Source organism: Nycticebus coucang, chromosome 17, assembly GCF_027406575.1.
Source record: "Nycticebus coucang isolate mNycCou1 chromosome 17, mNycCou1.pri, whole genome shotgun sequence".
In the NCBI taxonomy this organism is placed as follows: Eukaryota; Metazoa; Chordata; class Mammalia; order Primates; family Lorisidae; genus Nycticebus; species Nycticebus coucang.
Genome location: NC_069796.1, coordinates 30,793,935 through 30,808,807, shown reverse-complemented (window position 1 = coordinate 30,808,807; position 14,873 = coordinate 30,793,935). Strand labels below are relative to the sequence as shown.

At 39.8% G+C, this 14,873-nt stretch overlaps 1 protein-coding gene and 1 non-coding gene across 4 annotated transcripts in view; both read right to left on the bottom strand.

Annotated features, from left to right (window-relative positions):
* Positions 1-1,139: 1,139 nt before the first annotated feature.
* Positions 1,140-1,243, bottom strand: LOC128569355 (U6 spliceosomal RNA). The gene has a single exon (XR_008375318.1). It is a non-coding gene; the product is annotated as a U6 spliceosomal RNA (small nuclear RNA).
* An 11,983-nt stretch (positions 1,244-13,226) lies between these two features.
* Positions 13,227-14,873, bottom strand: part of RAD50 (RAD50 double strand break repair protein) — a 98,202-nt gene continuing 96,555 nt past the window's right edge. For all 3 annotated transcript variants that reach the window (XM_053566928.1, XM_053566929.1, XM_053566930.1), the window contains one exon: positions 13,227-13,557. In XM_053566928.1, the coding sequence (XP_053422903.1) occupies positions 13,371-13,557 (187 nt within the window). In that variant the 3' untranslated portion in view covers positions 13,227-13,370. The remainder of the gene's footprint in view (positions 13,558-14,873) is intronic.

The window sequence follows — 14,873 nt, the reverse complement described above, 5'->3', positions numbered from 1 at the left end:
TTCATGGATGTTTGTTCATTACTATAATTCAAACTCTGACATTCTTATGACAGTACACAAAAACATGCAACAACAATAATGAACACCACTCAGCAAGACACTGCTACGTGTCAACACAAACACAACTGTGAGCACTGATAGACCAAGGTTACAAAACCTTAGTTGTTTGTACAGTGCTGCCAATGTAAGTGCATGGTGGCAAGTTTGAGAACTTAGTTGTCAGACTTTGTATACATATGCATACTAACCAATGCATGTTTATAACCCATACATAATTATATGTCTGTGCCTATGTGTGTGTGTGATCTTTCGAAGTTCGTAATTGTAGTAAAACACACTTAAAATTTATCATCTTAACCATTTTTAAATGTACAGTTCAAGATCATTAAGTACATTCACATTATTGTGCAACAAATTTGCTTTTTATCTTACAAAGCAAACATTCTATATCCATTAAACAAATTCCCATTCTTCCATTCCCTATTCCCTGGAAACCACTCTTCTACTTTCTCTCTCTCTGTGAATTTGACTATTTTGGATACCTTATAGAAGTGGAATTATACAGTATTTGTCATTTAGTGACTGGTTTATTTTACTTGGAATGTCCTCAAGATTCATCCATGTTGTAGCATGTGTTAGAATTTCTTTCCTTTTTCAGACTGATTAATATTCCATTGTAACTACATTTTTGTTTATCTATTCATCCATCAATGGACATTTGAGCTGCTTCCATCTCCTGGCTATTGTGAATGATGCTATGAATGTGGGTGCATAAATGTGTGAGACCCTGCTTTCAGTTCCTTTGAATATATAGCCAGAACTGGATTTGCTGGATTATATGGTAATTCTACTCTAAAGAATTTTTTTTTTTTTTACTCTAAAGAATTTTAAATTAAAAAAAATTTGAGGAACCACTACAGTGGCTGTATCATTTTACATTTCCACTAACAGTGCACGAGGGTTATAATTCTCCACGTCCTCACCAGCATCCTCCTCCTGGTCCCCTCCTCTTCTTCCTTCTTCCTCCTCCCCTCTTCTTTTTTTAAATTAAATCATAGCTGTGTACATTAATGCAATCATGGGGTACAGTGTGCTGGTTTTATATACAATTTGAAGTATTTTCATCAAACTGGTTAGCAAAAAATATGGAACACTTCACAAATTTGCATGTCATCCTTGCGCAGGGGCCATGCTAATCTCTGTATCATTCCAATTTTAGTGTATGTGCTGCCAAAGCGAGCACCCCCCTTCTTCTTCTTTTTCTTTCCTCCTCCCTCCCCTTTTCCCTCCTCTTCCTTTTTCTTTTTCTGATAGTAATTATCCTAATGGGTACCAGGAAGTATATTTTATTATGGTTTTGATTTGCTTTTCCTTAATAATTAGTGATGTTGAACATCTTTTCATGTATTTATAGTCCATTTTTATATCTTCTTTAATGAAATATCTATCCAAGTCCTTTGCCCATTTTATTTATTTATTTATTTATTTATTTTTTTGTAGAGACAGAGTTTCACTGTACCGCCCTCGGGTAGAGTGCCGTGGCATCACACGGCTCACAGCAACCTCTTAACTCTTGGGCTTACGCGATTCTCTTGCCTCAGCCTCCCGAGCAGCTGAGACTACAGGCGCCCGCCACAACGCCCGGCTTATTTTTTGGTTGCAGTTTGGCCGGGGCTGGGTTTGAACCCGCCACCCTTGGCATATGGGGCTGGCGCCCTACTCACTGAGCCACAGGCGCCGCCCCCTTTGCCCATTTTAAAATCAGTTTATAAAAAAATTGTTGTAAACATTTTTTAATATGGATATTAGCCCCCTATCAGACATATGATTTGCAAATACTCCCCCCAACCCTGGCATTCTGCAGGTTGCCTTTCTGTGCTGATTGTGACTTTTGATGCTCAGAAGTTTTAAATTCTGATATAGTCCAGTTTACCTGTGTTTTCTTTTGTTGCCTGTGCTTTTAGTGTATAATACTTTTCGTATATTGCTAAATTCAGTTTGCTAGTATTTTGATTTTTGTTTTTTGGTTTTTGAGACAGTCTTACTCCATCCCCCTGGATAGGGTGCTGTGGCGACATCGTAGCTCACAGCAACCTCAAACTCTTGGGCTCAAGCAATATTCTTGCCTCAGTAGCTGGAACTACAGGTACCCACCAGAACACCCAGCTAGTTTTTCTATTTTTAGTAGAGATGTGGTCTCCCTCTTGCTCAGGCTGGTCTTGAACTCCTAAGCTCAAGGTATCCTTTCGCCTTGGTCTCCCAGAGTGCTATGATTACAGGTGTGAGCCACCAGGCCTGGTCTGCAGTATCTTGTTGAGAATTTTAGTATCTGTTTTCATAAGGAATACTGCTGTGTGGTTTCCTTTCTTGTGATATCTCTGTCTGATTTTGTTATCAGTCTAATATTGACTTTGTAGTGCTTCCTTCTTTTGTATTTTTGGATGAATTTGAAACATTTGGTGTTATTCTTTAAGTGTTTGACAGAAATGACCAGTGAAACCACTGGGCCTGGGCTTTTCCTTGTAGGAAATTTGTTTTTAATTACTAATTTAGTATCTTCCCTTGTTCTAGGTCTATTCAGATTTTCTTGAGCCAGTTTTAGTAGCTTGTATTTTCCTAGGAATTTGTTAATTTCAGCTAGCTTATCTAATTTGTTGGCATACAATTGTTCATAGTATTATAGTATTTTTTTAAACATCTGTAAGGCTGGTAGTAATGTTCCCTCTTTCATTCCTTTATTTCCATTGATTATTGAAGGTGTGTTATTGGCATCTCCCCCAACTTGATTATTGTCAAATTACCTATTTCTCCCTTCAGTTTTGTCAATTGCATTCATACATTAGTTGCTTTGTATTTGTAAGAGATTCACATTTTCATCATTATAAAATGTCCTTTTCTGTCTCTAGTAACAACTTTTGTCTTAAAATCTATTTTGACTAATAGAGTATAGATATAGTACAGCCACTTCAACATTCTTGTGGGTACTGTTTCCATGGTTCTTCTTTTTCCATGCGTTTATTTTTAACCTATTTGTATTTTTGAATTTAAAGTATATCTCTTAAACACATACATGTCTATATAATACGGTTGGATGATGTTTGGGGTTTTTTTAGAGACAGGGTCTCAAAATGTGGCCAGGCTGGAGAGCAGTGGTGCAATCAAACTTCTGGGCACAAGTGATTCTCCTGCCTCAGCCTCTCAAATAACTAGAACTACAGACACACACCACTATGCCTGGCTAATTTTAAAATATTTTGTAGAGATGGGGGTCTGACTGTGTTACCCAGGCTGGTCTCAAGCTCCTGGCCACAAACAATCCTTCCACCTCAGCCTCCCAAAGTGCTTGGATTATAGGCATGAGCCACTGCACCTGGTCCGATGATGTTTTAAAATCCAATCTGCTGGTCTCTGTTTTTTGGTTAGCATGTTTAATTCATTTACATTTAGTGAGATTACTGATAATACAGGATTTATGTCTGCTACTTTGCCAATTGTTTTCTGTCTTAAGCTTTTTCCTCGGTAGTCCTCCATTGTGTTTTCTTTTGTGTTACTTTTTAGTATACCGTTTTCATTCCCTTATTTCTTTTACTGTATGTTTTCTGAGTTATTTCATGGAGGTTGCTCTAGAGATTACAAATTATCATCTTAAGATGAATATCAATGAAATTTCTATTTCAAAAGCTCTTGCACAGTTCTGTTCCCTCCTTCCTCTTCCTTCACAGTATTGTTGTATTATATCCTTATACATTGTTAAGTCATCACCATTGTTAAAATTATTTCTTAGTGCACTTGTTTTTTCAATTATGTAGGAAAAGAGTTACAAACCAAAATACCTTTATCCTTTTATATTACCTATGTATTTACCTTTACTGGTGCTCTGTATTTCTTCATATATTTGAGTCTTGTTTCCTTTCATTTTATTCTAAAGGATCCTTCTTTTATATTTCCAGTAGGGCAAGTCTGCCAGACAAATTATCTCAGTTTTGGCTTATTTGGTTTATAAGACAGAGAAATTGCCCTAGTTTCTCAAAGGATAGTTTTGCTGGATATGGATGTCTTGGTTGGTGGGCTTTCTCATTTGACACTTTAGATGTATCATCTCACTGCTTTCAGGTTTTCATTGTTTCTTATGCGAAGTTAGCTCTTAGTTTTATGGAGGGTCCTTTGCTTCTTTATGTTGTTTCTCTCAAGATATTCCTGTTCTTCAACAATTTGACTATGATGTGTCTAAGTTTGAATCTTTTTGAGTTTATCCTAATTGGAGTTCATTCCACTTCTCAGATATGAAGATTAATGTTTTCATAAAATGTGGGAAATTTTTGCCCACTAATTATTCAAATATTGTTTCTGTTCCTTTCCTTTTGCGCCTTCTGAGATTTCCATTATGGTTTGTGTGCTTGGTGTTTTGGTATGCTTGATAGTGTCTCACAGGTCTCTGAAGCTCTCTTCATTTTTCTTCATTCATTTTTCTCTGTTTCTAACTAGGTCATCTCAATAATTCTGTTTTCAAATTCACTAATTCTTCTGTTGATTAAAATGTGCTGTTAGGCCTCCTAGTGAATTTTTATTTATGTTGTTTTTCAATTCTAGAATTTCTATCTGGTTCTTTTTTTATAACATCTAACTCCTTAATGATAGTCTGTGTTTAATGAAATATTCTCATAATTTCCCTCAATTCTTTAGACATGGCTTCCATTAGTTCTTTGAACATATTTATAATAGCTGATATTTAAAGTCTTTGTCTAATAAAGATGAGGCTTCCTCAGGGATAGTTTCTACTGACTTTTTAAAAATTGCTGTTTATGGCCAGGTACAATGGCTCATGCCTATAAAGTTCTCTGGGAGGCCAAGGCAGGTGGATTGCCCTGAGCTCAGGAGTTTAATACCAGCTGAGCAAGAGCGAGACCCCATCTCTTAAAAAAAAAAAAAAAAATAGCTGGGCATTGTGGCAGGCACCTGTAGTCCCAGCTACTCAAGAGAATTGCTTGAGCCCAAGAGTTTGAGGTTGCTGTGAGCTGTGGCATGATGGCACTCTACCATGGGTGACAAAGTGAGACTGTTTCAAAAAAAAAAAAAAATTGCTATTTATGGGTCATATGTTCCTGTTTCTTTTGCATGCCTTCTAATTTCTTGTTGAAAACTGTACATTTTAAACAATGCATCAACTCTTGACAATCAGATTACCTCTTCCCCAGAATTTGTTGCTGGTTGTTGTTGATTTGTTCTATGACTTCCCTGAAGTAATTATGTAAATTCTGAACTCTTGGTCATATTTAGTTGCTGAAGTTTACTTGGAGTTTATTCCACTTCTCAAGTATGAAGAGTAATGTTTTCTTTTTCTTTCTTTCTTTTTTTTTTTTAAATAAAAATAAGCTTCTTTTATTAACCCATTTTCCATGGGTTCTAATTATACAGAGTATAGACCAGAAATCCTATGCCAGTAGCATCTTTTCCATGCTACCATCCTATTTCTGAGTTTTAGTTTCTTCATTTTTAAAATGGGACTAAACACCTGACCTAGTACCACTTATAGGAGTGATTTATAGATTTAATGAGCAAGTATCAAAAGTATTTTATAACCCACAAAACATAAACTCATATAAATAATGCTAGCCACTTTGTATTGAGCATATTCTAAATTCTAGAAATAGTAGTACTAGAAGTTTTACATATATAATGTTACCTCTTTCAATCCTCAACACAACCTCACAGTTGTTATAATTATATTCAATATCTGTGTGTAAATGTGTTAAAGAAAAACACAACCAAGTTTGGGTGATTTGTTAAGGTCAAACAGCTAGTGAGGGGAAGAGTCAGAATTCAATCAAATAATACTTCCAAATACAAGCTTGACTTTTCTCCTATCTACTTAGAGCTAACCGAACAGCATTATTTAATGTTCTTAAGAATGATGGGTGATATTAAGACAACCAGGAGTAAGGAATCATCGAATAACTTGCTTTGACAAAGAAAACCTCCTGATAAAAATCTATACTTGTATTTTAAAACCCCTAGGCTTCACATATATTTTATACCTTTTACAAATCAAGTATAAGGTGAAAAATAAATGTTTCTCATGAAAGAACATGTATGGTACGCCACTGCACTCAAGCTTATATTTTTAAATTCCATTCTACTTTTATCAGGCATATAAACAAATCACAAATGACATGAAATAGGGAAAACACAGGATTTCCTTTGCATTTGGAAAATAGCTGAGAAACAAAATTTTTCATAGAAATACAAAAGAATTTTTCATAGTAGCTAATATGCCCATGTGAGGCAGTAAGACATTTATTTTTGTAACCTTAATACAACCTATTTTTACTCTCTATAAAAATCAAGTCTCCCAGTAAAAACTGAGTATTTCACCACACTAATCTTTAAATTGCATCACTAAAAATGAGTTATACACACCAAATGCTAACCTCTTAAAACATTTTGCACAATAGATTTTAATCACTGGAATGAATAATTGTTTCAAAAAGCTGTACTGCCTGAAATATGATTTGGTAGTCAATATTCCTGTTTTCCAGTAAAAAGGAGATTTCATGAGCAGAAACACTGAGCTTGTGGTTTCATTGATCAAGAGAACGTTTCTGAGCAGCTTCTGAGCAAACATTTCTTTCTTTCTTTTTTTTTTTTGTGGTTTTTGGCCAGGGCTAGGTTTGAACCCGCCACCTCCAGCATATGGCACCGGCGCCCTACTCCTTGAGCCACAGGCGCAGCCCTGAGCAAACACTTCTTAACAGGTTGATCACAGATCTGGGGTCTTCACTCCTCATAATGGCACTGCCAGACACAATCATGTTAGCTCCTGCCTCCGCACACTTATGGACAGTGTCAGGACCTACTCCACCATTGACCTCTATATCCAAAGATGGGAACTGGGTCCTCAACCAGTGAAACTTTGGCATCATATCTTCCATGAATTTCTGCCCTCCAAACCCAGGTTCCACTGTCATAACCAAGGCCATATCTATCTGATTAGCCCATGGTGCCAAATACTCAACTGTAGTTCCTGGTTTGATGGCAAGGCCAACCTTCATCCCATTCTCCCGAATGTCTTTTATTAAAGCCCCTGGGTTCTCAGTAGCCTCGAGATGAATGGTGTACTGATTGGCTCCTGCTATAGCCATTGGCTTTACCCACTGTTCAGGCCTGGACACCATCATGTGCATGTCAAAGAAAGGGTCCTGGCCTAGCTGCTTTCAGAGGCTTTCTACCACAGGGTGACCAAAGGTGATGTTGGGAACAAAATGCAAAAAAACTGACCTCCCTGAAGAGCAGGTGCATCCAGGTGCAGATAATCCGCCCCAGAGTCTAACATCGGAGGCACTCGGCCCCTAAATTGGCCAGGTCGCTGTTTAGGATGGACGGGCCAACCTTGCAGCCCGATGCCATAGTGCTGGTTTCCAAAAGCAGGTTACCCCACAAGTCCTTAAGAGTAATGTTTTCATAATGTTTGGTAATCTAATAATTGGACAGAGATTTCCTTTAATGCTTTGAACCAGTAAGTTTTACAGCTATTGCTGAGTGTGTGCATGTGTGTTTGTTGAATTGTCTTCAGTACCTCAGCAGGTGGTTTACAACTGTCCCCTAACCTTCACTTCCTGAATGAGTAATCTCAAGGTTGTTGGACAGGGGTGAGAGCTTAGGAACTTCTCAAGTCTTTCTGAGGCGTGTACACAGCCTTGTTTACGGACTTCTAGATTCTCAGGGACATGCTTTTTTCAACGCTCCCTTGAACATCTTTCCCAGTTTTTCCTTTTAAATTTTTTGGTTAGATTCTTGTTAGCTCCAACTGGTATTGCTCCCTCAGGCACCATGGTGTTAACCATTGGCAACTGCCTGCCCTGCAGGGAGGGCTGTTTGCAGAGCGAGCTCTGAATCAGATCAAATAAAGACAGGTGCCAAGAATAGAGTCCTTCAGTGAGTTGCCACATAGGTCAGATGGAAATTTGGGGGGGCTCCAAATCCCTTCTGACCCTACAGTGCTTATTAGAGGACTTTTCACAAATACTGTACATAGAGGGCTGTTGGTTTTTAAGGCTGCCACATAATCAGGGAGAAACGAGTGGAATTAGAGCAAAATGTCACGGGCTATTCCTAGTGAGATTCAGCTGTTTCAGTGAGATTCCCTATTCAAGGAATAAACATTCCTTGGCTTGTCACTAGCGTTTAGTTCTGTAAAAAAACTAAAAGGTCAAGGCAGCGCCTGTGGCTCAAAGGAGTAGGGTGCTGGCCCCATATACTGGAGGAACCTGGCCCTGGCCAAAAAAAAAAAAAAAACAACTGCAAACAAACAAACAAAACCCCCCTAAAAGGTCCTAAAAAGTCAATTTTGATGTTTTTGCTGAGTCTTCTTGTTGCTTTGTGGTCTTTAATTCACCCTTATGGAAGCAGTTCTTTGTACATTAAGATCATAATTTTATACTGATCCAACTTTAGATTCAACCAACAAGGTTCTTATTATCTTTCCACTTTCTGATATGTAAACATCTTTTTCCAATGGTAAGACACTCATTTTGTATTATCTACAATATATGTGTTTGATTTTAGAATATACATAAAAGTTTCAGAATGGCTAACCCACACCCCTGTGAGAAACATTTGCCTTTTAAAAAGATCACTGGCTGTAGCCCAACTCAGTGAGAGCAGTGAGGTCGTCATTACTCAGGTTGTAGATGAAGTGGCTTGGAGCACAGCAGTGGTGGTTTCAATGATGAGGCATAGTCAGGTTCTGGATGTATTTTGAAAGTTGAACCCACAGTCTTATACTGAAGGACTGGATGTGGGCTATGATATAAAGAATCAAGGATAATACCATAGTTTTTTTGCCTAAGCATTTTAAAGAATGCAGCTACGATTAATTGAAAGCCAACAGGAAATGCAGGTTCTGGGAGCAAGATTGGTTTTGGTCATTTTAAGTTTCTATTAGATGTTTAAGTGCAGATAGATATTCAGTTGTCCACAGGCAGTTGAATCTGAGTTGGGAGTTTAGAAGAGATTGGGACCAGAGCCATCAGCATACCGAAGGTTGTTCTATGAGCTGTCAGTAACCTGCCTGTATTCCAGGACCTGACAACTTCCAGCTACTGCTGTTACCTGCCTCTGAGGGAAGGTTGCTGGTTTTTTGTTTTTGTTTTTTAAATAACTGTGGAAAGTGCTGTGATAGTGCGTGTGGCAAACCTGTCACTAACATGTGCTGGAATAGCCCTCTGTTAACTTTGGGAGGCCTCTAAGTTTGCCAATTCCCCCGTCCCTGCAGGATTACACTCCAACAGCTGGCCAACGGTAGACCCTTCATTGGCTGCCTTCTCTTTTCTACACAGTTCCCCTCATTTCCTACTGATTACTTTCACTTGACGCATTGTTTCAGGTTCTGCTTCTGAGAGAACTCAAACTAAGATGACAATTCTAAAGCTGTCAGACTGGATGAGATCATCAAATAAGTGAGTGCGGTCAAGTGGTACAGACTCAGTCTGAGCACTGGAATATGGAGAGGGCAGAAAATGAGGAGGAGCTAGCAGAGAAAACATGTGCAGGGAGAAGGCAGCGCTGGATTTAACTGGGGCTGCAGGTTGTCAGGAAAGTCTGAGGACAGAAGAGGGCCAGTGCAGTGGAGGCTGGGCCATGAAATTTAAGCTGAGTAAGGAGAGAAGTTCAAGAATCAGGAAAATAAAGAACTGTGAAAAAGTAGTAGCACTGACGGATTGAAACCTCGGTGGGGGTCAAAGTATTGCTGGGGTTAAAGAGCCCGGGAGGAATTGTAAAGACACCAAGGGGTTGCTGGAGAATGAGATGCTTAAAACTGAGACTGTGCATTGCAAACTGAGGGTTGCAATGATTATTATTATAAAGGACTAGGTTCCAGAATAAGACTATGGAGTGTCTTCTCACTGGAGGAAAGAACAGGAAGCAGAGGCCAGGGAGTTGTGGTAGACCATCATTTGGATATTGAAATCACCAATGATTATGAAATTAGTATTGGAGTGACAATGAATGGGAAGCTAACATTTTCAACAAATTAGTGGAGAGTGAGTGACCAGGTTGGGGGGGGGTCTAAGGAATCTGCAATGAGAGTGAATTGAAGATAAGTTTTGCTTAGACAAACACATATTCCTTACTTTGTACCAAGTCGTTCTAAGCAATTTATAAGTATCAAGTTAGTTAATCCTCATAATAACCCTACAAGACTGGTACCATTTTACCCACGTTTACAGGTAAGGAAACAGAAGCAACAGAGGATAAGGAACTTGCTCAGTGAGTGGTGGTGGTAGGTTTTAGGCGTAGGTATCTTGGCTCATTTGTAACCTCCACACTGTGATGCCTATTCATTCCAAGTAGGGTGGAGAGCAGGATATTTAATGGAGTGATCTAGAAGCAGCACTGAGAACCAAGGGCACTTATCTCACCTTCAAGTCCCCTGACCTCTTGGAACAGGAGTGAAAGCAGCCACTGTCAAAAGGGCTGCAACGGAAGCTGCATACTTGGGGAAACCAGATTTAAAAGTGGGGAGTCTGTTTTAATTTGTGCATAATTTTGCTTCACAGCCTTTATTTTTTTTTGTATTGGCTTGTTATTTGTTGCAATGACTAAGTGCTTTCAGAACCATGTTGATATACAGTACTTACTTTTTTTTTGTTTTGTAGAGACAGAGTCTCACTTTATGGCCCTCGGTAGAGTGCCGTGGCCTCACACAGCTCACAGCAACTTCCAACTCCTGGGCTTAAGCGATTCTCTTGCCTCAGCCTCCCGAGTAGCTGGGACTACAGGCGCCCGACACAACGCCCGGCTATTTTTTGGTTGCAGTTTGGCCGGGCCGGGTTTGAACCTGCCACCCTCGGTATATGGGGCCGGCGCCTTAGCTGCTGAGCCACAGGCGCCGCCCTACAGTACTTACTTTTAACGTTTGGTGAGAAATGCTTTATCTTTTGCTATTAAGATGACTGTTTATTTTTGATTTGATGACAGATAACTAAGAAAGTTATTTAATTTGTCAAATGTAGGTGCTAGGTGTCTGTCAGAGTTTTTTCCCCTTTGGCTTTATTATAGTAATTTATGAACAGACTTATTTTCTGAAATTCTTGCACTTTTGAGATAAAAATACTTTGATGATTGTGTATGTTCAATATATGACTAGAATTGGTTTTGATTTAGGAACTCCTGGATCTGTGCTCTGAGGCTGATCCATTTTTTCTCCTGATACTTTTGTCATGATTATGATAATTTAGAAAATAGGCAATTTTACTTTATCAAAGCTAAAAGGATAACTTGATTCAAGGTTTGGACCCCTGAACCTTGCCATGAGAAGGGGCCTTGCAGTAGACAGGAACCAGATGGCTGGAGTGGTGGCTCCACCGCTTGGCTTTTTCATCCAGGGCTTGGTGAGCGTCTTTCTCAACCAGATTTCTTCATGTGAGCCACAGATTGCAGAAAATGATTTGAGTAATTTTCTCAATTCTGTCAAAAATAGTATACAACTAGCACCATTTTAGATGCATAGAAACTGATTAGATACAAAGGATACTGTATTCATTTCTTATTGCTGCTACAGTAACTTAGCAGCTTTCAACAACACACTATTTTTGGTCAAAAATCCAAAATCATTTTCTTTTTTTTTATAGAGACAGAGGCTCACTTTACCGCCTTCAGTAGAGTGCCATGATGTCACAGGACTCACAGCAACCTCTAGCTCTTGGGCTTCAGCGATTCTCCTGCCTCAGCCTCCCGAGTAGCTGGGACTACAGGCGCCCGCCACAATGCCCGGCTATTTTTTGGTCGCAGTTCAGCCGGGGCTGGGTTTGAACCCGCCACCCTCGGCATATGGGGCCGTCACCCTACTCACTGAGCCACAGGCGCCACCCCCAAAATCATTTTCAATGAACTAAAGTCAAGGTGTCAGTAGGGCTGGTTCCTTCTGGAGGCTTCTAGGCGACGATCTGTTTCTTTGCCTTGCCACTTTTGACTGTATCTTCAGCACATCACACTATTCTGCATCCTGCCTTCTCTCTGTAGTCCAACCTCTGTCTGCCTCCCTTATTAGGATACTTGTGATTACATTTATGACTCACCAGGATAATCTCCTGATCCCTAGCTTTAATCACATCTACAAAGTCCCCTTTGGTGTGTAAGGTAACATTCATTTATAGGCCCTAGGAATTAGGACCTAGATGTTTTTGGGGGGCATTAGATAGCCTAGTCCAAATACCTTAGCATCTTAGGGCTTAATTCTCTTCTGAACCTTGGGTGAGAAAGGGTGTCTAGGCAGTGTGCTCTCTAGATCCACAGATGGCACAAAAGTGTGCCTCACGATTGTATCAATATGGTCCTGACTCTGAATGAGAAAACTCCACATTGTAATTCAAAAGTACATGACTCGATTACACCTGTGTGAAATGCTTGCAAAAGGATTCAAGATACCAGGTGGCAATTCCAGAAAAGTACGGTTGGGCTTTTATTGGAAACGGCATCTGAAGTGAAACTGAGAGGCCTGATCTTCCAGATATGGTTGGACCACAGGGGGAACAGGTCTTGACTCTGTGAGTGAGCCTGGACTGCCTTTCACACTAGAAAGTACACTTGAAGAGCAATCAGGATTAATGGTAAAGCCAAGATGATAGCCAGGATGAACATAGAGAGGTATGGACTTCTTTATGATGGGAAGATCAGGCCTCAAGTGAAGGGAAGCCGCCTTCTTGGTCAAGGCTTTCTAAAAGTGGATGTGCACAGTGGGAAATTTCTTCTCTGTTGAGAGAGCCCCAAGTCTGAAAGACTAGCAGCAATGTGTGGGGAGGGAAAATGATACATACTAAATTACATGCCTATTTATAAGGTTTCTGTCAAACTTTGAGACCCCATTCAACTACTTAAACTTTGTAATAGTTGAGGAAAAGAGAGAGAGGTCACTTGTGCAGATTTATTAAGTTAAGAGCAGAATCAAATATTAAAATCTTATAATTTCTGGTCATGTTCAGTATTAACATTGCTAACTCGGTTTTTTGAATCACAATTTAACACTGACGTATATATTGTTTAATACCCAAATCACAAATCGTCAAGGCAGTGACAGCCTCCTTTTCAACACCTCATCTGTATTGCGGAAGGAAGCAGAGAAGCTGAGTCCAATTGAGCTGCTGTTGAACCTCAAAGGCCTGTTAGAGGCTGCCCAGAGGAGGATGAAGTCCAGGGAATCAGAACAAGCAAATTAGTCCAAATTTCATGTGAAACAACTTTTCATGATTTTAGAGCCTCTCAAACATTCAAAATCTTAGACATACATTCCTTTTAAAGAACATTTTCTTATAGACTCAGTTGATAGCAGAAATAAGCAGTTGTCTGAGGACCTGTGTTTCTATGGCATACATTTAATGAACATAAGATCCTAGAGAGCTAACACTGCATTTCACAATCTCTGAGCACTGATCAATGTTCTTCTTAATCCTGTAGAATTTCTCCACATATTCAGAACGTCCTAAAAGCTCCACAAAATCTTCATCATGAGTGATTACCAGAAGCTGGAAGTTATGCTGCTGTGAGCGACTTTTTATTATCCTGCAACAATGTATTTAGAACATTTTATTACTAAAGAGCATAACCCTTCCTTTTATTTGAAAAAGCCACTGTGAGCCTTGTTAGGCACATGATCTTACGCTGTGTGACAACCAAGCTTTTGCTGTGCTGTGTCAGGGCCTCTGGCTGCCTTGCAGAAGTGGGGTAGGGATAGGGTGGCCACAGGCTTCAGGTCAGCTGCACAGGATCCCCATCTCCTCTCCAGATAGAGGGAGTTACATGGCCTGATTTTTCACCGATGTCTGGCTTAGGGACTGCTATGAATAAAATAACTAATTTTTTCTAGATCAGAAGTTCTTACTAAAGCAGGTAGAAATGTTATACTGAGTTTTCCTTAATACTTATGCTGTTCAAATATAGGAACCTAACTTAATCTTTTGCATGAATTGTTAGTCAGGAAAAGTCACACCTCACAGTGACTTTTCCCAGTTTTAAAAGAAAACATTTAAAATAACAAAGACAGACTACAGGTGAGGTGAGTAACACTGCCTGAAGAGTTGGGTCTACTTAGAATTCTGCCACCCACTAGATGCATCGCTACTGTGACACACAGGGGACCTGAGTATTAGAACATTTTTAGTACTGGAACATTTTTGCTTATTGTCTGTGTGCTGAGGTAACCAGCTATGAGACTAAAACCTGAAAACCTTTTTCTTTTAACTAATCACTTATTTACCTCTCAGCTAGAACTGGATGTACTTGAGATTTCAGAAGCCCTAGCCCTGCTGTCCACAAAGGACCCTGAGACAGCACTGGAGAAAGAAGGCCTGTGCTGCTCAATCCTCCTCCTGGCCCAGACTGTGCTATCTGGATGGTTCCCAGGAATGTTTATCTCTGCTAGAAAGAATCTGTCTGGAGCCAGGAGTGCCTCCTCCATCTCAGGGAAAGTGCCTTTCCTCTGTCAGCATGGTCCTTAGGCAAGGCCTGGCTCGCCTTGGAGTCTGTACCCATCACAGGTGAATGTGGTGAAAAGGGGTCTGCAATATGATCTCTCTGGATTCTACTTCATCATTAATAGGCCTTTTTGAAAAAGAGCTCTGTCATTCCTGGAAGTTGTTGACACATGAAAAGCTTGGGAGATAATACTAAATCCACTGCCACCATCTACAGATGTCTTAACCAGGCATGCAGATGCTTGTGCATGGCATTTGGGTTCCTCTGTGGGCTTACAGGAAAACCAAGGCAAGTCAGGAACCCCTCACAGTGACTTTCCCTAGGAACACACCTGAGGACGTGCAGACTGTATCGGGGGCTGCTGTTTACCATGCAGTCTAGTTCCTTTTCATGGGCTCTGAAGG